The 21729-nt window shown below is 34.6% G+C and overlaps 3 protein-coding genes across 18 annotated transcripts; 2 read left to right on the top strand and 1 right to left on the bottom strand.

The window, feature by feature from the left end:
• Positions 1–279: 279 nt before the first annotated feature.
• Positions 280–5856, bottom strand: LOC117237904 (FYVE, RhoGEF and PH domain-containing protein 4-like). Of its 3 annotated transcripts, none has more exons than XM_033502336.1 (8): positions 4368–4591; positions 3936–4273; positions 3385–3825; positions 2580–3295; positions 2191–2396; positions 1673–2038; positions 1036–1487; positions 280–671 (listed from the first exon to the last, which is right to left on the bottom strand). In XM_033502336.1, the coding sequence occupies exons 3-8, from the start codon at positions 3816–3818 to the stop codon at positions 566–568; spliced, it is 2280 nt and encodes a 759-aa protein (XP_033358227.1). In that variant the 5' UTR covers positions 3819–3825; positions 3936–4273; positions 4368–4591; the 3' UTR covers positions 280–565. The 3 variants fall into 3 exon arrangements, with proteins under 3 accessions (XP_033358227.1, XP_033358226.1, XP_033358229.1); XM_033502338.1 differs by lacking the exon at positions 4368–4591 and adding an exon at positions 5769–5856 and having other exon boundaries at positions 290–671; positions 3936–4120; XM_033502335.1 differs by having other exon boundaries at positions 3936–4591.
• On the top strand, positions 5753–11045 carry LOC117237905 (zinc finger protein 76-like). 7 transcript variants are annotated; one of them, XM_033502344.1, is made up of 9 exons: positions 5753–5891; positions 7129–7223; positions 7308–7488; positions 7710–8077; positions 9536–9805; positions 9879–10070; positions 10139–10357; positions 10444–10554; positions 10664–11036. In XM_033502344.1, the coding sequence occupies exons 2-9, from the start codon at positions 7149–7151 to the stop codon at positions 10763–10765; spliced, it is 1518 nt and encodes a 505-aa protein (XP_033358235.1). In that variant the 5' UTR covers positions 5753–5891; positions 7129–7148; the 3' UTR covers positions 10766–11036. The 7 variants fall into 7 exon arrangements, with proteins under 7 accessions (XP_033358235.1, XP_033358233.1, XP_033358234.1 ...); XM_033502342.1 differs by having other exon boundaries at positions 5758–5891; positions 7045–7223; XM_033502343.1 differs by lacking the exon at positions 5753–5891 and adding an exon at positions 6016–6345 and having other exon boundaries at positions 10664–11045.
• Positions 11046–13098: 2053 nt separating this feature from the next.
• LOC117237836 (open rectifier potassium channel protein 1) lies at positions 13099–21725 on the top strand. 8 transcript variants are annotated; one of them, XM_033502200.1, is made up of 12 exons: positions 13099–13301; positions 14080–14116; positions 14232–14376; positions 14473–14823; positions 14909–15109; positions 16403–16579; positions 16874–17251; positions 17569–17831; positions 17967–18125; positions 18827–20017; positions 20173–20880; positions 20959–21725. In XM_033502200.1, the coding sequence occupies exons 5-12, from the start codon at positions 14968–14970 to the stop codon at positions 21118–21120; spliced, it is 3180 nt and encodes a 1059-aa protein (XP_033358091.1). In that variant the 5' UTR covers positions 13099–13301; positions 14080–14116; positions 14232–14376; positions 14473–14823; positions 14909–14967; the 3' UTR covers positions 21121–21725. The 8 variants fall into 8 exon arrangements, with proteins under 8 accessions (XP_033358091.1, XP_033358095.1, XP_033358094.1 ...); XM_033502204.1 differs by lacking the exon at positions 13099–13301 and having other exon boundaries at positions 13587–14116; positions 14473–14621; positions 14712–14823; XM_033502203.1 differs by lacking the exon at positions 13099–13301 and having other exon boundaries at positions 13587–14116; positions 14473–14634; positions 14717–14823.
• Positions 21726–21729: the final 4 nt, after the last annotated feature.

Raw genomic sequence — 21729 nt, 5'->3', positions numbered from 1 at the left:
ATGTGGTGCCATGATAAATGATATTAAACAAATATCAAAATACAGCAAAACAATTACAGTTCAATAAAATAGAGTGTACAATAATATCTATCTGATTTAGTATCGGCTTTCCACCGCAATACAATTATAATACTTCAAACATTAAGTAACTTCATATTATGGCCTGGAAATATACAAAATACACTAGAAGACAATTAATTCTTTTGCTGCAGAATTTAATGAAGACACCATTGGTGTTTTCCATCATTGGGATAAAAATTATGTATCATACATACAATATTTTAAACAATTATGTAAATATATACTTATATATTTTTAAATATATAACAAAATGGTACAAAATATTGTACAACAAGCGTTTTGGCAATGTAGTCGCCGTTAAGTCGACATACAGTACACCAATAACAATCTGTTTATGCATGTATCTGTATATTATATAACATAAGTTAACGCCACTTTCATGTGTTAATTATCTACTAACGATTACTTTATCACTCTGCGATCTTATACGTTAATGGCAGTAAAAGATTAACTTGGATATCATAGATAAGATCGAAAAAATTATTTATCGCGTATGGACAGTTAATTGATCTTTTTGTGCGTCTTCATTTTCCGTTGTTGCTAATGAAGGTAATTCTGCTTTAGTAGCTAATTGTAAAGCATGGAACCATCTGAAATGAAATTTGACGAATCTTAGATCGATTATAGACGGATCGAATGTTGGTAAATTGACGAGAAATTTTAGTCTGTTGCTTTCTCTGAATGCAAAAATTTGGGCGACTATAAACAGCTAGTAACCGTAACCGCAGTAATCACATTCTGTTTGCATTTATTGCCCCGTCTTGTTGAACAGACTATAGCCTTAGTTGATTATTCGACCAGCTCTACCGTAGTCGACCGATTTAGTTGGCCTGTTTATAGCCGTTCTTATAGATGATCGAATTCGCTGGTGTTGTATGTAATTACATATGTATACATACATGTATGTATATGTACATATTATATGAATATCAAAATATACATGATAAAACTTACTTCTGTTTATCTTCATTTGACAACGCTTGTAAATAGTAACTTTTCCTAGAATGATGCATTTTAAGAGCTTTGGGTCTGTCCTTGTGACTTAAAGGATCCTCGTCAGACAATTTAATACCTTCCGTAACAATGAAACCAGGCATAGGAGTTGCCGTCAGAGCCATATTTTCAGATTCAGACTTAAAAGTGTACAAAACAAAATCTGCATGTAATGCAAACCATCGTCGTGTCCAAGATTTACTTGGTTGTGTTTTTAACATAAGATATCCAGATATAACCGACGATGCGCTTGCTGAAACTTGTAATAAACTGGGTACTGGGCCGGACGTAGATGTCGAGGAAGGTGATTTAACAAGTGGTTGCGTTAAAGCGGTATAACAAAGGCGGCAAACTCTCATGTTCTTGTTATCCTCGAATAATAACTTTTGATTTGAACATTTACCGCAAACAACCTACAAATAACAAGTAAAATATTGTAAAATATTATAGGAAAGGATATTATAGGAAAGGAATATTATAGGAAAAATATTATGGAAAATGTGAATGGATGTTAACTAATAACTGATAATATGTTTTTCATTCCAATTGTTCACAGGCCGATGGTTGCGAAATACCATCGGCGAAAGGTGGTACTCACTATTCCGCAAGCTCTGCAATTATGTTTTCGTTTCATCACGGAAAATATGACTTCACATATCATACATCTAGATACATCATCAGTCTTCACGACAAGAGTCTTCACATCGCCAGTTTTTAGACTCGCTTTTCTTTTCATCATTTCTTGCATAGTGTCGAATAACGCTTCGAGCCAAGCTGCCTTTTCTTCAGCCACATGCGTATATAATTCAACGCTTTTGTCTTCATCTCTTATGTAAAATGTGTTTGCTGTTTCTAGGTTGTCCCCTTCGATCACTTGCAAATTTTCGATCAGGAATTTAGCTCTTAATCGATACAATGGCCCGGGTATTAATCTTATCGAACAAAGTAATAATAAATCAGTAAACTGAAAGGCAGAACAAACAAAGAACATTTCCATCACTAAAGTCTAATATACGGTATCGATTGAATAAGTATTTATTATATGCATCAGTCAACAAATTTATGCACCAGCGACCATACATCCAGATTGTATATTTAAGGTATGCATATACATACCAGAAACAAATGTCTTTCTTGATGATCACCGCTTCTTGCTGAAATTTTAACAATACGACCCTCTTTTACAAGCTCCCGCGTAGCACTAACTAGATCTGTCGTATCGTATATACTCTCTTGTATTTCAAGAAGCTTTTTAAACTTGTCAATCTTCTTCATTGCATCATTCGTGTGATTAGCAGCAGTAGATACTAATTCCAACGCCTCTACGAGAAAGAAAGCCATGTCTGTTCGTTTGATTCTACGATTATTATCGTCGCCATCTACAGACGTCTATTTAAACGTGCCCCGTTCAATAGACGTTTAAATAGAAGCCAGTCCTTGCTAGATGCGCATTACTTTATGCGGAAGTAACTCATCGAATCGAATGGAACTCGAAAGATCCTTACTTTTAGTATCCTTGTAATCAGCATTTTCTTCTGTGAGGTTTCTCAAATAATCTTTCAGAAGAAGCTCGTATCTTGGTAATCTTTGTATAGGGCTTAACATATGATGTGGCAACGATAACTTGGCACACTCGTCCAATTTTTGAATCTCGTTGATAATCGCAGCAAATCTAGCGACTTTAATTTGAAGAGTCTGTATCAAGTTCATGGCATAATCAAAGTTTTTTACATATTCTGTGTACATCTTAAGAAAAGGTGCAAAATTCTTCATTATATCTCCGATTCTACGATCCGATTCCCAATTTTGCATCCTCTCTTGAAGTTGGGGTAACAGAAAATCGTTGTGAAACTTATAAATCGATTTGATATTAGAGAACATATGTTGAACAGTCTCTGGAGGAAACATAGGATGTGCTCTATTCTCTTGATCGATTTTGAACTGGAATACTTGATCGATCAATCGTAAAATGTTAACATAATTCTTTTCAGTAGCTAACAATTCTTCTGCAACTCGACGTGCATTTTTCCTTTTAGAATCTATACAAGCTGTGTTATCAACCGACTTTAATTTGGGAACCGAGTCATCAGTATGATCCACGATTATCGCGGAATTTGTGTCCAATGATTTTGTTCTTTCGGATTCTTCTTCGCTCTCAGACTCGCTTATCGTATACGAATCCACTGCATATCGACGGGAATTTCTATCTGTGGTTATATATCTGCACATTAAATGTCTTATAAGATACTTTTCCTCAATTTTTCGCAATGAATTATAGTTGGCCCTAGTTAACTAACTCTATTAACTTACCTACTATTCCTGTATTCTAACATACTGTGCGATACTCGTACAAACGGTACCTGCATTGAATTCTCTTCGCTCTCTTCAATGTCAATGTGTTCCATTGAACTTCCAGCTGACATTACAAATGAACGAAAACGTGGGAAACCTCTGAAGGAAGCAATTTTATGGAATGAATGTCCATCGTAATCTTCCTGTTTCTTATCTTGTGCTATCATGTTGGAATGACTGGAATCTTCATCCTGGCATTTCCTCGATTCATTTAGATCACTTTTTGTATCCATTACTTCATCAGGCTCCAACTCCGCGTAAAAGGTGCTGTTTGACATTTGTTTTTTTGATGCAAACATTTTAAGTGTTCTGCCAAAATTGCTTTTATCTTTAGATTTTAAAAATGGTCTTGTCGTCCAAAGTGAAAAGTCTATTGACTGGTCCTGTTGCATTCTAAGCCTGTATTCATTAATCAATTAAATATTACAATAATTAATCCTTATATCAAACAGTGTACAAGAAATATGTAATTCTATAAAAAGAAAGAAGAAAAGATATTTGTTAGTTACCTTTTTGCAATATAATTATTTCACTCAAAAGATACATTGGATGCTGAATTAATTGAAACCAGCATCGATTACCAACAACTGAGCCCCCACGAGTCTCGTTGATTATACGTTTGGCGAACATGAGTATACATCTAAGTATATCGTTGTACCTTGATACAAATCAACGAATTACTGCTCTATCGACTCTGTCAACGTGTTGTAGTTTCGCATTAAAACAAATATAATTAGATTTTCCAGCGAGAAAATTAAGATCATATGAACTAAATCCGTATCAAGCAACTATTATTTCACTGTTTGACATAAATACTTCTTAATAAAATTTCCTTTTATTCCTAAGCCTGGATCAAAACGGATCACAAAAAATTTTTAATATTTTATTAATTATTAACAATAACTGATAAGCAAAGATAAACAAAATCTTTCAGTTACAACCTTCAATTTTGATCTATTTTGATCCGTTTGCTATTAGTATTAGTAATATGGGTTAATATTGACGATATATGAAAATCAGTATAGACAGATACATATACACCATATACCTTGGAATAACGCATACGTGCCACCTATACTTATGTAAGTATATGCATACTCATGATGCGTGACGCACTTGCATGCATTTACGCGTGTCTATAATATATTTGATTCTCATAGATACTGCATATTCATATATTTAACGAATGCACGGAATAAATTCGTAAAATTGTTAAAATATTTTTGTAAACAGTAAAAAGTAGGCTACGTTTATTTATTCGTTTTCCTAACATTCATATAGTTACGATAGAATTGACCAATAGAGAGTAAGATTAGATCAGCAACATGTATAAAGAGGGGGAGAGAGAGGGAGAGAGAAAAAGAGAGAGAATTAGTAGTTCAAAAACTACTATGAGTGTCAAAAGCACGGTCATATACACGATCATCTAATTGGGTTTCGACACTCGCTAAGAAAACCATCCGAAAATTGAATCATAGTCTAGTCGTGAAAAATCAGAGAGAGAGAGAGAGAGAGACAGAGATAAGAAAAGTGCCTCTGTGTCTGTCTGAACGGTAACCTCCTTTCCATGTTGATTTTTCACTAGTTACGCTTCAGTTTTCGGACGGTTTTCCCTAGGCCTCAACAGAGAGGATTTCCTCTATGGCTTCAGTATATGAGTGTCAAGACCTGTTTATATGATCGTTTTTCAGATAGAGATAGAGACATTTTACTCATCGTTATCTGTTTTGCAGAACAAAAACTTTGTTGTCTTCCATGTAGATTTTTCACGACTCAATTTTCGAATGACTGTACTGAGATCTGTTTATATGGCCGTGCTTTACCCCACTTATAAGTATACTATAGTCGGTCTAACACATCGAGATATAAAGATAGAGTGCGTGAGTGAGCTGAAAAAGCGATATAGGAATAAAAGCCATACTGCACAGAAACTTCATATGTCCTTGTCTAATAACGCATATACATACATACAATAAATATCTGTAGTCTGATCAACGAGACGAGGCATAAATGTAAATAAAATTTGACTGTTGCGACTGCAACGATTGTCAACTAGTAACAACCGAGTGTGTCGACTATAAGTGTAGCACCGACCAATGAGTAGCATCAGCATGCATGCCTGATTAGACAAGAACAGGAGTCTCTATGCAGTATTCTCTTTCTATTTCCATATCGCGTCCACTTACGATTAAGCGATAACACATGATTCGTTTGAATACTCCATCTTTATACATATCTCTGTGGTCTAACGCGACGAGTCCATAGATGTAAACAAATGCACGTGTTCGACAGAACAGAACAGGGCCTGCTCACAGTTTGTTCCTGAAAAAATGTTAATTCACCTGGATAAGGATCCTCGGCAAAAATCTACTACAAATTTATCCCCGGGCATCGACACTAGGCAGCCAATAACTGGCAGCCGCAGCATCGATCACGTGAATATTAAATGATCATTTTGTTTATAGGTACTATCTGATTAGCCTCGTTCAACCACTCAAATCTAAATTACGTAGGTGGGTAGTTTAGTAATTTAGTTTGTAGTTTAAAGTTTAGTGCCTTGAATCGACTATAGTATAAAGTATAGAGTATAATATGAGTATACATATCAGTATCAATGGTCTACCCCCCACCACGAGTCCTGTATATACGGCTGTGTTCAAAAATGAGTTGTCGTGCGTTTAAAGAGATACATTCACCATCTATATAGTATTATTTTTCAGAATAATATGTTGATGAAAGATACCAAGATTGTGATGAACAAACCAAATATAAGAACTGTAAGTCAAGCGGGAAGTACGTAACTATACTAAAACTATAGGAACATACAAGACTACAATTTGGAGAAGGTTATCGATTATGTCTTTTCGCTTCACGATGTAGCTTCGAATAAAAATCATCATTGAAACTGCTTATCTAGTGGTGCGTAAAATTTTTAAGCATTTTTACGGCATTAAAATTTATTGAATTGATTATTTTCATGTTATTTGATATATGTGTATTCTCCGTCATGAGGTTTCGCGGGTGTACGAGTTTATGGGTAATATTTCCCAAGATTCTTTGGTACTAAATTACGAGGCTGCGCGAAACATCGAAAGTTGAATTAGCTATATGATGAAAAAAGACAAAGAAAATCGGAGAGAGAAACAAAAGACATTCGAATTTTATTCGACTTAAATACTTTCAATTTTGATTTATAGTTGAGGCATATTTCAATCAACAAATGGCGAATTTTTCGTGTATACGTCTTTCACTTCACGATAATTATAACTATTGCGACTCATCGGTTCAATTTTTTCGTAATTACCAATGCAATAATCAGTATTACTTCTAGATACCTAATGCATAATTATAGGTACATATAGAAAATATTACTTGCGAGATGTAGTGGTACGCCGCGAGTCTTATGTTATCGTTATAATCGTTATGCGAATACATGTTGTATTTAATAGTTAATCAATTGGTGTATCCTCTTGATTGCATGAGTACTGTTCTAAATATTCATATTTCAAAATATTCAGTGTTTGTGGGTAAAAAAATAATTTGGTACAATAGACACTATAATAGAATTTTCAATGCATCGCAAACGAGTTGATGCTGATGATCCCTGTTTTAAGACAGATGCTTACCTGCGGACATGAAACTAAGACACAAAATAATGATGTGGATCATCGACGATCATCGCGAAACGTTCTTTGTTCGCAGCTCTGGATTTGTAGAGAAATATGTCAACAGAAGGCGCAGAACTTTCAAATCGTTTCATGACTCGAGATGTCGAAACTATGCCGGACGAGACACAGGTAGAAACACCTTATTCAGTATTCATTCACTGAAGCATTCATGTTATATCAAAAATACCTCTTACTAGTCATTTTATTCTGCAGAACAATCGTATGGATATACTGGAGTGTCTTTCAGTTTTAATTAATGAAAATAATTCTGGGAATGATCAAACAGAAGAATTAACACTAGATGAACACCTATTGAGTGGTGGTACAACCTTGACAGCAGTAACGTTGCCTGATGGAACGCAAGCATTTGTTACCAATAATTTCAACGATGATGGTTAGAAACTAATCAACACACAAGAGGAATACACATAAAATGTTGCTTCTATTAATAGCAAAATAGATGCCACCATTTTACTTATCTGTTCATGATTTCAAGATTTAATGCGTGTACAAAGAATAATATTTAAATATTGATAGAGTTAATCGATCACTGTAATTTGTATTCCATTATATTTCTAGATCTGTTATAACATCACAGATTTGTGTGTTTTATAGATATGAATTTAAAAAGGCAAACAACATTAGAATTGGAGAGTGGAGATACCATATTGCTCCGAGATATAACAGAGTTTGCAGAAGGTAAACCACTTCAACTGGAATTAGAGCCAGCAACATTAGTTCAAGCTCGTGACTCTACCATAGAAAATGTTGAAAACTATCCTCATGTAGAGTTTATCGATGGTAATGCTTATATGGTAGCTGGTCATCTTGATATTACCAAAGATTTATGGGAAATTGAAGATGGGAAATTGAAGAAAAAGGATTCCAAGATTTTATTAAATAAGCTATCTACATCAAGAATAAGACATCCTTGTCCAAGGGAGGGCTGTTCAAAGGTTTACAGTACACCTCATCATCTTAAGGTAAAGATTCTTTCCAACGTTATTGCAAATTACAAGTTGATTCAGGTTTCTTCGCAAAGACAATGTGAATGAATTGCAATATCAATTCTGTCAGAATCATGTTCTTGATTCAACCATTATTGTATGCCGTATATGAAAGCCGTTATCAGAAAAGTTTACTAACAAAGGAAGATCCCCACCCCTCAAAAAATTATGGATCTTTGGCGATATTTAGAGGATATTTAGGCGATATTTTGGCGATATTTATATGTTAGGTATGTATTATGCAATATTTTTTTACTGTCCAAATTCACTTTAAGGGGGTGAAATTGGCTCTTGAAAATCCGGCTCTTTCGTAATTATGTGTTATAATTCAATATATACATTTTTTACATAATGATAGTCCTAAATAAAGAAGTAACCTCTGTCTGAAAACATTTTTTCTATTTCTCACATTTTGCGAGTTAAAACGCAAAGTCGGGAAATAACCGAATTTTCAAGGGTCAATTTTATCTCCTTAGAATGAATTTAGGTAACAAAGAAAAATTGCGTAATATGTACTTATACAAGGTGAGTCAACAAAAATGAACCACCTAAATAACTTTTTCAATTTTTGAGATATAGAGAAATGTGCGAAACAAAAGCCGTTTCGAGTAAATATGTTTACAAATTTTGAAGGTCACCTTCATTTTTTTAAATGAAATCATGTATTTTTGAACACAAGAAGGATCTCTCGAAACATCGAGATTTTTTAAAATTCTTAACAATCGACGATTGTTCAATAGCTGGAGTTCCTTGTCTCTATCATGTATTTAGTACGCGAGTGTTTTGTTTATGTCTACTGACTTTTGTCGTTGAACGGACTACATACATTGTACACCGTGGATATCTGGAAAGATCTTGTTTTTGTTAATAAAACCAAGAATACATTTTTTCAGAAGAACTTACTATGAATTTTTCTCCTTTATTCATTACGTCCGTTATCTCGATTGACCTTAAATGATTGTGATATTTGAATTTACCTTGAGAAGGGCTACAATCGTATATGATTAAAAATACGTGGTTCTATTTAAAAAAAATGGAGGTGATCTTCAAAACTCGTAAATATGACCATCTGGGAAAAAATTTTTTCTATCACGTAACTCTCTCGGAACTAAACAACTCTTGTTTCAAACATTTCTTTGTATCAAAAAAAAATGAAAGAGCTATTTAGGTGGCTCGTTTTTGGTGACTCACCCTGTATATCCTCTACATATCCTCAAAGTTTGATAATTTTTTAAATTTGCGAGTTAGGAATCTTTCCTTGTAAGTTTGGAACGCGTTTCATTAATCTATCATATGCTCTACCATATTCGTAAATTTAAATAATACCAACGTCGGAGTGAATGAATTTGTTTGATTCTCGAAGATTTAATTACAGTTAGTTAAAAACGATGAAGCATTATTATCATATTATATGAAGCAGTATCGTTAAACCAGGTTCACGAACGATCTCACACTGGTCAACGACCATACAGATGCACACATCCAAAATGTAAGAAGAGCTTCTCGACAGGATACAGTTTAAAAGCGCATTTGCGTACGCACACGGGAGAGAAACCTTACAAATGTCCAAACGAAACGTGCGATAAAAGTTTTAAAACATCCGGAGATTTGCTAAAACACGTACGGACCCATACTGGAGAACGGCCCTTCTTATGTCCGTTCAATGGATGCGGTCGTTCCTTTACTACGAGTAATATTAGGAAGGTAAAAATTTGGCAATACAGCGTTTCAGGTTTGCGATTGATGGAACAAATTCTGTGTACTGCATGTGTACTAGGTTCATGTCAGAACGCACACCGGGGAACGTCCATACAAATGTACACAACCTAAATGTGGCAAGGCGTTTGCTAGTGCAACAAATTATAAGAATCATATACGAATTCATTCGGGTGAAAAACCTTACGTATGCTCTATAGAAAACTGTGGAAGGAGATTCACAGAGTATTCTAGTCTTTACAAGCATCATCTCGTTAGTAATTTCTTCACTCTTTGTATAACGTGATTACCTCACATTCAACATATTTCTCTATTTTTTAGGTTCATACGCAACAACGTCCGTTCGAATGTAAAATTTGCTTGAGGAGGTACAGACAAAGTAGTACTCTTGTGATGCACAAAAGAACTGCTCATTCATTAGTCGATAATGATGATAATGTCGATGTTCTTTGCCAAGAATCTGTACAAGAGTCTTTTAGTCGAAGCAAAGATAGACGAAAAGGAAGCATTATGCGAGATAACGGTAATTCGTCGTTAAAGGTAATTTAGAAGATATATTGTATTTTGAATACGTTTGGAGAAAAATTTTCAAATTTTTCTTTTTACATTTTCGGGTATAACCGAAGATCACAGAAAAAGATGGACAAATACAGATTTCCAAAGCGACCGATGATTTAAATGATAACGAAACGCAGATTTTATTGGTCGGTGATCCTTCACAAATTGCAGCATTACAGGTTCGTTGTTTTTTATTTTCTTCCTTTATTTTTTTCAACTTGATTTATTCCTAGAATTTAATAATAGCACGCTTGGTTATATTTGTTATATTTTATGTCTTATTTTTAGCAGAAAATTGAGCTAAACGGTGGTTTCGACGAACCTGGTATTGATACTTCGTTCGAAGAACTAAATATAAAGATTGAAGATATAGAACTTGGATGGCACTGATACGTCTTCAAAATCATTCAATGAATATTAAATAGAAACAGAAATTGTCTATTCTTTCTTTTGTCTATTTCTTCAATTATCTATTGTTTACTGAGTCTTTTATATATGTATGTATAATTTGTAGTTCTATCGATCTTAGCATTGGGAATTAAGGACAACTTTGGCCCATCACGTTATCGGAGATAGTCTAAAAAGGAGCATTTTGTTTATTAATTTGAAGATATATTTCGTCATTATCAACAAATAAATTGGATTGGAATTTTGAATCGTTCTCCTCGAACATATAATAGTACAAAAGTTACTTCGTTGAAAATTTCTTTCTTCTTTTCTTTTATTCGTATTATGAGATTTTTTAATTTTTTTCGATGTTATACATTTACATCGAGTAAAACTCGTAAGCAGGTGTACATTTATTTCTTGTTTCGCATTTTTAAGGCGCGTAACATATACAGGGTAATTGGTAACTGATGGTACAAGCGGAAAGGGGGTGATTCTACGCGAAAAAAGAAGTCGAAAATATAGAATAAAAATTTTTTTTTTTTTTAATTTTTCCATCGAGACAACGATCTATAATGAGATCCGTTATAACGAGACGTGATAAAGTGCACGCGTACCAGCGAAAATTCAAAGTCGGTTTTCTCGAAAACAAAGCCTTAAACGAAAAATTTTTATTCTATATTTTCGACTTTTTTTTTCGCGTAGAATCACCCCCCTTTCGCTTGTACCACCAGTTACCAACCACCCTATATATATTGTGAAAAACAAGCATATAGAATTATAGATATATTATGAGTTTATAATGACACATACATATATCTAATTTCGAGATACAAAATACGATTAAAACAAGAACTTTTGATGGTACACATTCTTTTGAACGACATACTTTTGATAAAATATTATCCCTTAGAATCCTATGATATCCTTCCACTATATAATACTTAGTGAATCATAAAAAAACAGAAAATTTGCGGTAAAAGTGAATGAGAACTCGATCGGATATTTCATTGAATAGGAGAGAACATGATGTGTAAATTATCTGTAAACGGTTATACTCGTTGACCGTGTACAGACAACATCAATTGTTATTAGCACGAGTTTACTAACCAAATAACTATATTAACGTGTCTAAGTACGAAGTTTGAATTATTCAAAGAGAGATCATTTTTGTATCAGTTACGTGTGAGCATTGAGTCGGATATAATTTTTGCAACGCGATATTGCGAGTGGTAATAGTTAAATCTGCTTTTTCTTCCAGTTCTTTCTCTCTCTCTCTCTATCTATCTATGTATCTATCTATCTATCTAATCTATCTATCTATCTATCTATCTATCTATCTATGTATGTATCTGTTTATCTACCTATCTCTCTTCTTTCTGTCCATATCTCTATTCCCGCCGCATTTGCTCCACTTTTTATCTCGCTCATTTATTTAACCATTTTATTCCTTTCTTAAAATTCTTTCAATGCATGTATTTCGAGTAGTTTCGCTGTAGGTTTTCTTAAATAAATTTAGTTTTAAATCGATAATCGATCGAAATTTTGCGATAAGATAAAAAGATGTTTTTTACTGATACAGTGTTTTACTGATTTTTCAAATTTAATTCTTTTCTCTTTCTACATAAAGTTGTTGACCTCAACGCTTAGCATTATTATGACATACTTTTGAGCAAGGGTCGCGTAGAGTTACTTCTTAAAGTAGTCTGAGCACGTGACTGGTCATCAAAGTGACCAGTTTTTGTCTTTTATCCTTTCATGAAAAAAGATTTTATGATCGTGTTACGCGTAGTTCTTGTGCGACTAAGATGCGTTATAACGGGTAAAACTTACGACTATCGGTGACTTATTAAAAACGCGATTTTACCATTCTATAAGTCATTCAATACGCGTTAATCGCAAGCAACGGTAATAACTTATTTCTCTTATATAAATGTAAAGTGTTCCGATCGACAAATAGTATTTAGATAAAGCAAAATCTAATTTCTATTAATTTCTATCTTGTCTGTCGACAATATGAGACAAAATAATAGATAGCAACTCGCAAAAATTGTAAAGTTGGAAAAGAAATATGTATCATGAGAAAGGTAGAATTGTGATAGGTATGTATATAATCTTTAAGCCGTGATAAAATTTAAATGATACAGAAGAATAAGGGAAGGAGAAAAGCTGATAACGCTAATGTTATTACAAATTTTTTAATTTCTTGCTATTTTTCAAAATTGCAAACTTTCGGTAAACTTTTTGTGACAAATAACGAACAATGGTTCGCAATCGAGGATATTGGTGATAATGGGAATCGGTTTTTATGTCATTTTAAAAAAATTCGTGGCTTGAAGCGGGGAAGATATAGTAATAGCATCAGTGGAAATTTCAAAAACAAAGAGTTAATTGGAAATGTAAACCACGAGGAAAAGGCAAGGGATGAACGAGGATATATCGGGAGACGTTTTAACGTGGCAGTTATCAGTATTGAAACGTGTTTGTACTCTCCAGATCGCAACTGTTGTACACCATATTCTATTTCACAACCATCAAGGTACGTACTTTCGTTTTATTCGGAATTGAAATAGATTATCACGTTTCGATTGATATGAATCTCGATCGAAACGTTATCGCACTTAACTATATTATTTAACTTTCGATAGCTTATTATCAATAATGTTTTGTTCTTGTTGCTACTACTGATGTTTAATCCACTTTTATTCGGTATCTGCCTTAGTGTCGTCTCAATCTCTATGTGTAATAAAGATAAGCTACTGCATTCCTGTATACCTATACAGTCTCGGTGAAATTTACATGTATAAAAAAAATTGAATATGTGACGTTTGACATCGATTTCTCAAATTTTGTAACAATTGGATAATTTGACAACGTTCTTTTAATATCCATTCCTTTGATTTCATTTCCGTTCGTTTTTCTTTTTACAACTGAAGAAGGTGTTACACCGTGGTTGGTTGCCAGTGAATAATCATAAGCATAGATATGGAAAAAAAGTAAATAACTGACTGAGACGCATTCTCTAAGCGATAAATCATGCATTCGATCGATCTTTTCCTTCGATCTTTCAACTAGCAGGAAATATTGCGTTTTACAAAGTACATACATCGTGCAAGTTACGTAAAAAGCATCAAGGGAACATTTTTGTCGTCAACTGCGCGACAACTGTGAAAATTGTAGTCACGCGGCAAACGTCCCTAAGTTCAACTGCAGCCATCGAAACGATCAGTGTTCTCCAATAATGTGTTACCTACATTCAAGAAAATATTCGATTTAATAATTATCACTTCCAACACAATTAAGTTACTTTGTTTCAGATCTTTTGTCTCATTAGAATCGTCGTTCTTGCAACCGGTAAGAATTGAAAATCGTTCATATTCTTCTTTCATTGTCGTTCAAATCTTTGTTATGTATTAGAAGAAATCTCTTATACTACAACAAGAGTCTTTCTTACGTTCATTCGTTGCAGTTAGTACATTCGTCTGTCGTCATTTAGTTGATCGGTTTCGTGTCTTTGTACTAATTGTAAGAAGAATCGTCATACAAAAAGGGTCGTCAAATTTAAGTGAACCGTAAATATATTTCAATGTTTTGTATTAAGGAAAATCTCTAAGGTAAGTCTCTTATGATTTCTTATGTTATTACAATGCTTTTTGACAATATCTAATCACGAAAGTTGTACATTCTTAAGTTTAACATTCTTTTTCTAGGATATTCGATAGAGTTTATATTATGTGAAAAAAAGAGAAGAAGCTTAAAACGGAAATGAAAAACAATCGTATTATTGATAAAACGTTTAGTTGATGGCACTTAGAATCGTATCGGATATCTAATGGAGTTGACATCGAGGGAAAAGAAGGTGACTTTCGAAGGTCGCAAAGTCAGAGTCTAAAGAGTTATCACGCGATAATGTCGTAATCTGCCCGACTGTCCAATAATCTGTTTTTAGTGCAGTGGTAGTAAGAATCGCGACAATTCGCGAATCGGCCGTTTCATCGTGGATTATTGGATGTACTGTCATCAAGAATTGCTTTTCGTAGACTAGCGTCGTAGTTTTGCAGGTATCAAACAACAGAGAAAAAGTTTAAAAAGCAAAGGACGAATCAATGAAACTCAATGAAATTTGACATTGTTATTTTATTATAGATTTTGACAGTAGTTGCTGACACTTCATTGTCATCTCATTTCAGACGTTCAATTAAAGAATGTCGAAGAAACAATGGTTGGTCCTGTTGATGCTGTTTTTGACTTACTTGTTGCTAGGTGCTTCCATTTTCTACCATATCGAGAGTCGCCTAGAAATCGAACGCGTCGAAGAAGCCAAACGTGAACGCATCGAAATTAACGGTGAGCACAGTCGGTCGTGTAATTAAAGAACAAACTAGTATATAGATGATTCGAAATCTTAACAATACAACCTATAAAATTGTTCCTTGCCATTTAATGTTCATATATAATAATTTATATGAATTCACTATTCGGCAGTTAAAAAATCAATGCAAGTTATCGTCGGCCAATAATATAAGCACATAAAAATCTATTGTACCTTTTTCATTACCGATCAACATTTATTAAAGTTTTAAAAAAGATTCGTCGTAGTCTCTCTCTCTCTTTATTTCTTTCTCTTTCTCTCTCTCTCTCTCTCTCTCTCTTTCTGCTTCAGTTGAACAACAATGAGCAATTGTGATAAAAGATAAATTCGTTGGATCAGTTACTTCAATACTGAGTTACGAAATCGATAGCATGCGAAATCATTCGGATCAGCCACTCCTCAGAAAATTGTTCAGCAAATTCATCGGTTTCCTTTACAAACCGACCGTAAATGTTCATGAATAAAAACGTTTCAACTACTATTCTATCATAGTGATTAGAAGTACAACGTATGTACAATTGTGCAAAACATACACTTTTTCCTGGAATTTTCATTAATTTTGTAACTAGCATTATCGTGACATTAACCATTAAAATTAATAGTTTTGGTCGATTAGAAGATAATTACAGTATATACGATGAGCGAGCAGCTTCTACTTTCACATAATTTGTCATACGTTGCAGAGACAATAATAACAATCAGTTAGTATTTTTAATCGAAACTAATTTTATAATATTATCAAAAATGCATCTTATCGAATTGAGATCAAAAAATTGTAAAGAAATCTGATAATACATTTGAATTGACTCTGACGGATTGAAGAAGATCTTTACCTTTACGGTATGAAATTTGTTATCCGATGTGTTCTTTGTCGAATTGTATTGATGTGACTTCTTTTCCCGGTACACGAACGCATATAAAGTTCCTTAACTAATTCGAAGCAAGTAGAGAACATAAGTGATAAACGAATAAAGTGAAACGATAAGATAACGTTCATCCGAGAACAGGTAGTTTAAATGGGGTATCATGCGAATTTTAAAGAGTGTAGGAGAGCGAGTGAAGTTTAAATTTTGGTTGATTATATCACAATCACGACGCGTGTATCATTAAATTCGGATTGTGATTCCTCTCTCTCTCTCTCTTTCTCTCTCTCTCCTATGATAAATTCATTTTATTTTTTCCAATTTTTAAGCACATTACAGATATTTATATTATGTACGAGTATATTAGATATTAGTATTCAGACTCTGATGCTCATTGTTTTTCAGCTTTACTTCACGCACATTATGTGCCTAATCTTAGTCACGATCACGATGAAATTCTTGGAAAATTGACACGGTACTGTGGAAAGTCGGTTTATAATTATACCGACAACGAGACGGACCCCCTTAAATGGGATTTTTATAACAGTTTTTATTTCGCTTACACCGTCGTCAGCACGATAGGTACGTACTCGTGTAATATACACGATATATATACATTTTTACACGTTTATGCACAATAAAGATCAGGGAAAAAGCGAGTGAAGATACATGTACTTACATACGAATGTATATTTACGCGATCGTGAATCGGTATCGATTTGTAAAAGATTTGGAATGAAATACTAATTTTTCAAAACAACATATCGTATAGTTCGCAAACGTCTGAGTTTCATTTGAAAACTTGAATATTATCGACATCATGCTAAAATTCCAAATATTGTTTGGCTAATCATCTATTAAATATACGCAATATAGGTTACGGGAATTTGGCTCCGACGAACATGCTTGGCCGCATTCTGATGATATTTTACGGTCTGATAGGCATACCTATGAATGGAATTTTGTTAACACAACTAGGAGAATTTTTTGGGCACGTATTCGTCAAAGCTCATAAGAAGTACAAATCGTACAAACGTGACCATAATGACTATTATACCAGAAAATTAACAACGTTCGAAACGGGAAAAGTTGGGTTGGCTGCACAGATATTCGCTCATTTGATGCCAGGCTTCATCATGTTCATCTTTTTCCCGGCATTTGTCTTCTCCCATTACGAGGGTTGGAGTTACGACGAAGCTGTTTACTACGCTTTTGTCACATTGACAACCATTGGTTTCGGAGATTACGTGGCAGGTTAGAAAACATTTTGTCACGTTTTTTCGCCGATTCTATTTTTAGCATAAACAGTAACTTGTACAATAAGTTGAGTGAACTGAAATACGCTTGTACTAAAACTGAGACATCGATCAGAATATATCTATGCACAACGTTCTCATTCACTTGACGAAATCTTTTTCACGTGTGCCTGCACGGATTCTACGTCCCTATAATAAGATAAATAGATCGAAACTAATTTTTTTAATGAATTTTGAATAATGAAAATTGTAATGAAAAAATTGTCGATGATCTTGCATCGTATTCGTATTCGTATTCATATTCATATTTGATAGGACAGGACAATAGCAAGGGTAGCGGATTTTTCTTTATGTTATACAAGACCTTCCTGATCTGTTGGATTTCGTTTGGACTGGGATACACTGTCATGATTATGACGTTTATCGCACGAGGTATGCGCAGTAAGAAGATTACTAGAATCGAGCATAAACTAGCGATCAATTTGAAGCATACACAAAGTAAAATCTGGAACGAATTCAACAAGGAGATAAACTACCTGCGTCGTGCTTTCAACGAGTTACAGCTATCTAAAGTCAGGGTAAACGAAATCGCATCTCTGATTCTGTACTTCGATCTTTCCCGCTTATATGCTTATTTATATAATGAATCGATATTTCTCTAATATGTTATTATGCATTCAAAAACTTTATTCATATATTTTAATACATTTCAGAGAGTATATATCGATGAATGTAATTATGAGATTCCACCTTCGAAATTTCCACGTAGCAATAGCTTTCCTGATCTTCGAGATTTGCTCTATGGTTCAAAAGAGAAAGATAAGTTGTGTAACAGACCTCGACGTCGCGCCAACAGCGAAGTGGTACCGACGGTAAGCGATTTTCTCGAATACGAGCATGATCACCACCAAAAGCTATGGTCTTGTAATTTGATCGAGATTAACATATTGTTGATCGAAGAATTTATGCAAAAAATGCCTTTTGACCGACGTTTGCTATTTTTCATGAAATGTTGCCTTCAATCCATTCTTCTGTGGAAGCAAAGGTGCATTTTTGAACACCGTGCGTATCATTTTCACTTTCAGTGTCACAACCGATCACTAACTCTAAGGTTTTTTGTTGATCTAATATTCACGTTTGAATTAGAATTATTATAATATATTATTTTAATACATAGAATTATTGTAATATATAGAGAACAATCGTTTTCCGAATCACTAGTATTGTTACTCGAACAATCAAACAAAGCATTTGCATAAAATTCATCAAAAATTCCTTCTTCGCTAAAAAATTCGCGATGCACCATTTTTGAAAATATAACGCCAAAAAAGTTGTCTATAATATGCAAAAGGTTAGAAGAAAACCTAATGTGACAAAAGGTGAATGATAAATACGATCACAAACTCTATAATAAGCACTTTATAAATTTTGAGCTCTAATAACTTTATACGATGGTTCTATCTGGACCTCTCTCTATTATCTAAATGCTATCTCTTTTTCTGAATACGTCCCCGGTCGATAACATTTGAGTAATACAACAATCTGTTAACACATGTTTTTCATTGCTCCATAGGAAGATCAAATAACTCGCGTCGTTTCTGAGACTGATCTTCAAAGAATCGACAAAACGGCAACATTCGCAACTCATGCGATGGTTCAGCCAGCAGAATTGTTGGCAAGATTGGTTAATATTCTTGGTTACATACCACCAGCTACAGAGGATACTGGAGCTGATGATTCGAATCAGACAACTTTCATTAGCCAAGATATCGGATATCGTGGTAACAGGCTCGAAGAAAATAACAGTAAATTATATTCGGAGGAAGAGCCAACTTACACGTCCAGTATTGGACCTGGACTCTGGACCATCGGCCATGAAAAAATACCAGCATATCGCTTTGCTAATCCTCGTTCAAGAGCGGCTAGTGAGATCAGACTACACGAGACGAAGAAAGAAGATCGAAACACGGAACGAACCTGGTCCGGTCCGACGGCAGCTAAAAAAATTCATGAGTTGATGAAATTGCGAATAAGCGAATCATCTGGCAAAGAACATGGCATTAAAGAAAGAAAATTTTCTAAACTTCGTAACTTTGCATTAACAAGATCTGTTTCCAAAGCACTGGGTTCGTCTGCTCCTTGGAAAGGTCGTTTCTCAATGAGTTCAGAAAAAAAGAACTCGGAGTTAGATCACGAGATTAACAGAGAGACCGGACAATCATTCCCATTGGGATCGGTAGCGATCGATGATAGACGAGACTCGACCACTTCAAATCTACGGAGACATTATTACACTCATACTGGTGCAGGTAGCAATCTTAATACAGAAACTACTAATAATTTGCTCGAGGAAACCAGTTTAGCCGATTTTTTGAGAGCCCTCACTGCTCTTCATGCGAGCGTCGTTACGAATGACAGTTGGATCTCAGCTACGAACACGGATCAGATTCAACGTAATCAACCTCGAAGAAAAATGGGCACCGCTTCCTTGACACCGCCGAAACTTCCCAGTTTGTTCACGTTATTTTCCCCTTCTCCGCCTACATCGACAACTCAAAGTAATCAAAATACGATTACGCAAGAGTTTAATGCAAACTCGAATGAAAACAAGCTCCCTTGGCCTCAAAACCGACGAGAGTCGAGAAGAGGTAGTTTGATATTCGTTGCACCTACTACTACAAAATCGAGAAGATTTTCTTTAAGACCAGTGGCGACACCCATTAGTCCTCCAACGCCTCCGAAGAACGATACACCATTCTTATCGGTGAGTTCGGTGATCCACCAAGAATCGATTAAAACATTTTTTGCCTTCGAAAACGAAAGGAATCCTCAATTTCGTCGCCTTTTATCCTATTCTGTCCTTTCACGTGACAATGCGTTTCATGCTATTTACACTTACCTACTTTCACTTTTTTTTAGGATTCACAGCAAATGCCATACGAAAGTAGATCAACGTCTTTGTTCGAATCACTCAAAGAACCTCTTATTTCAACAGAGAGAGCACCGGGACTTTCAACGCCAATAAAATCATTTTTAAACGATCGGCGTTTCTCGCTACGACCTACTCAAAATCCGAACGGATGTTTAATAGATAATAATCCCGCCGCTCTCGTTCCTGCGCTCAAAGCTGTACCTCGTTGGAAGGCTGGGATGTTACAACGACAAATCAGTCAAATGAATCTTCGACGTCGAGCCAGAGCCTTCAGTTTGAGCGACGTTCACGCTGAAGATCTCAAAGAAAGAGCCGAGCCTTTTGATCTATCGTCCAGTAATGGCAAGAAACATAATTATGATGCAAAAGAATATCGTAAAAATATATCTCCGAATAAATCCGAGAGAGAAGATTTGAAAAATGACGGATTCGCAAAATCCATTGAAAATTCAGATCAGTTTGCGTCTTCGGTTTGTACTTCAGCTGAACGATATTCGTCGTTTTCGCAAGAAAGTGCTTTAACAAATTCTGTTCGACTCGAAGAAAAGAACGTGCGAATTTTTGAACCACACACTCAATCCACTTCAAGTATAGCCTCGACCGATAATATCAATCATCTGAACGAACATACTCCTTGTCCCCCGTTAGATATATACAACGAAGAAAAATTCGCTCCATCCAGCACAGAGAAACAGGTATCCTCGAACGATTCTTCTACTACTAATGACTCTACTCTCAATTATAATTCATTTACCGATATTGATACATTACAGGAATTACAGGAATCATTAGTGGAAGTGAAAATAGAGAACCCCATTACGAATATCGTTCGTAATCCTTTTACAGCTGACGTTTCTCTAAATAATTCGCTTGATTCACTTTCAGAGTTGAAAGTCGAAAAGCATGGATCGCACTTGCCTATTAATAAATCGTGACATGCGGTATTTGCTGAACGTCAAACTTACATATATCTGCACTCATTTTACAGTCGGACTGTCCTTCGGACTGTATCGAAGTACAGCAAATCTCAGACGATAAATGAAAGACCAAACGACGGTATGACGATAAACAAGGAACGAAGAATTTATATGTATATACATTGTACAGAAACTTTTAGTCTTTAGTCATTGTACAAAAACTTTATAATTGTTTCCCAAAAGCTGTCGCTTTCTGTTATGATCAATTTCAAGGAAACAAAAGATTGAAATTTAAATTGGAGGAGAGAGATTATTGCAAAGAAAAAGAGAGATCGAACGTTCTTTTCTCGTTATATCATCGATATCAATATATTAAGTTTCTTTAAGTATCCCTACTTTTACTGTTATACTTATTTACTAGTTTTATTTCCTACTCTTTTCTTTTGCTTTCTTTCACTGCTACAAATGACCGTTACAAAAACGAAACTGGACGTCGAGTTATCACGATTTCTAAAAGAGATGATTATTTCGCGAAAAATTATTTCGAAGATCTAGTATTTTTGATACCCATGTATTTTTATTCAATCATTCGATACAATAAATTATGTATAATTTAGTTTACACAGG

The sequence above is a fragment of the Bombus vosnesenskii genome, unplaced genomic scaffold (assembly GCF_011952255.1).
Source record: "Bombus vosnesenskii isolate JDL3184/JDL3185 unplaced genomic scaffold, Bvos_JDL3184-5_v1.1 scf7180000013403, whole genome shotgun sequence".
Classification (NCBI taxonomy): domain Eukaryota; kingdom Metazoa; phylum Arthropoda; class Insecta; order Hymenoptera; family Apidae; genus Bombus; species Bombus vosnesenskii.
Note: the sequence above shows the minus strand (reverse complement) of the source record. Positions and strands in the feature narration are given on the sequence as shown.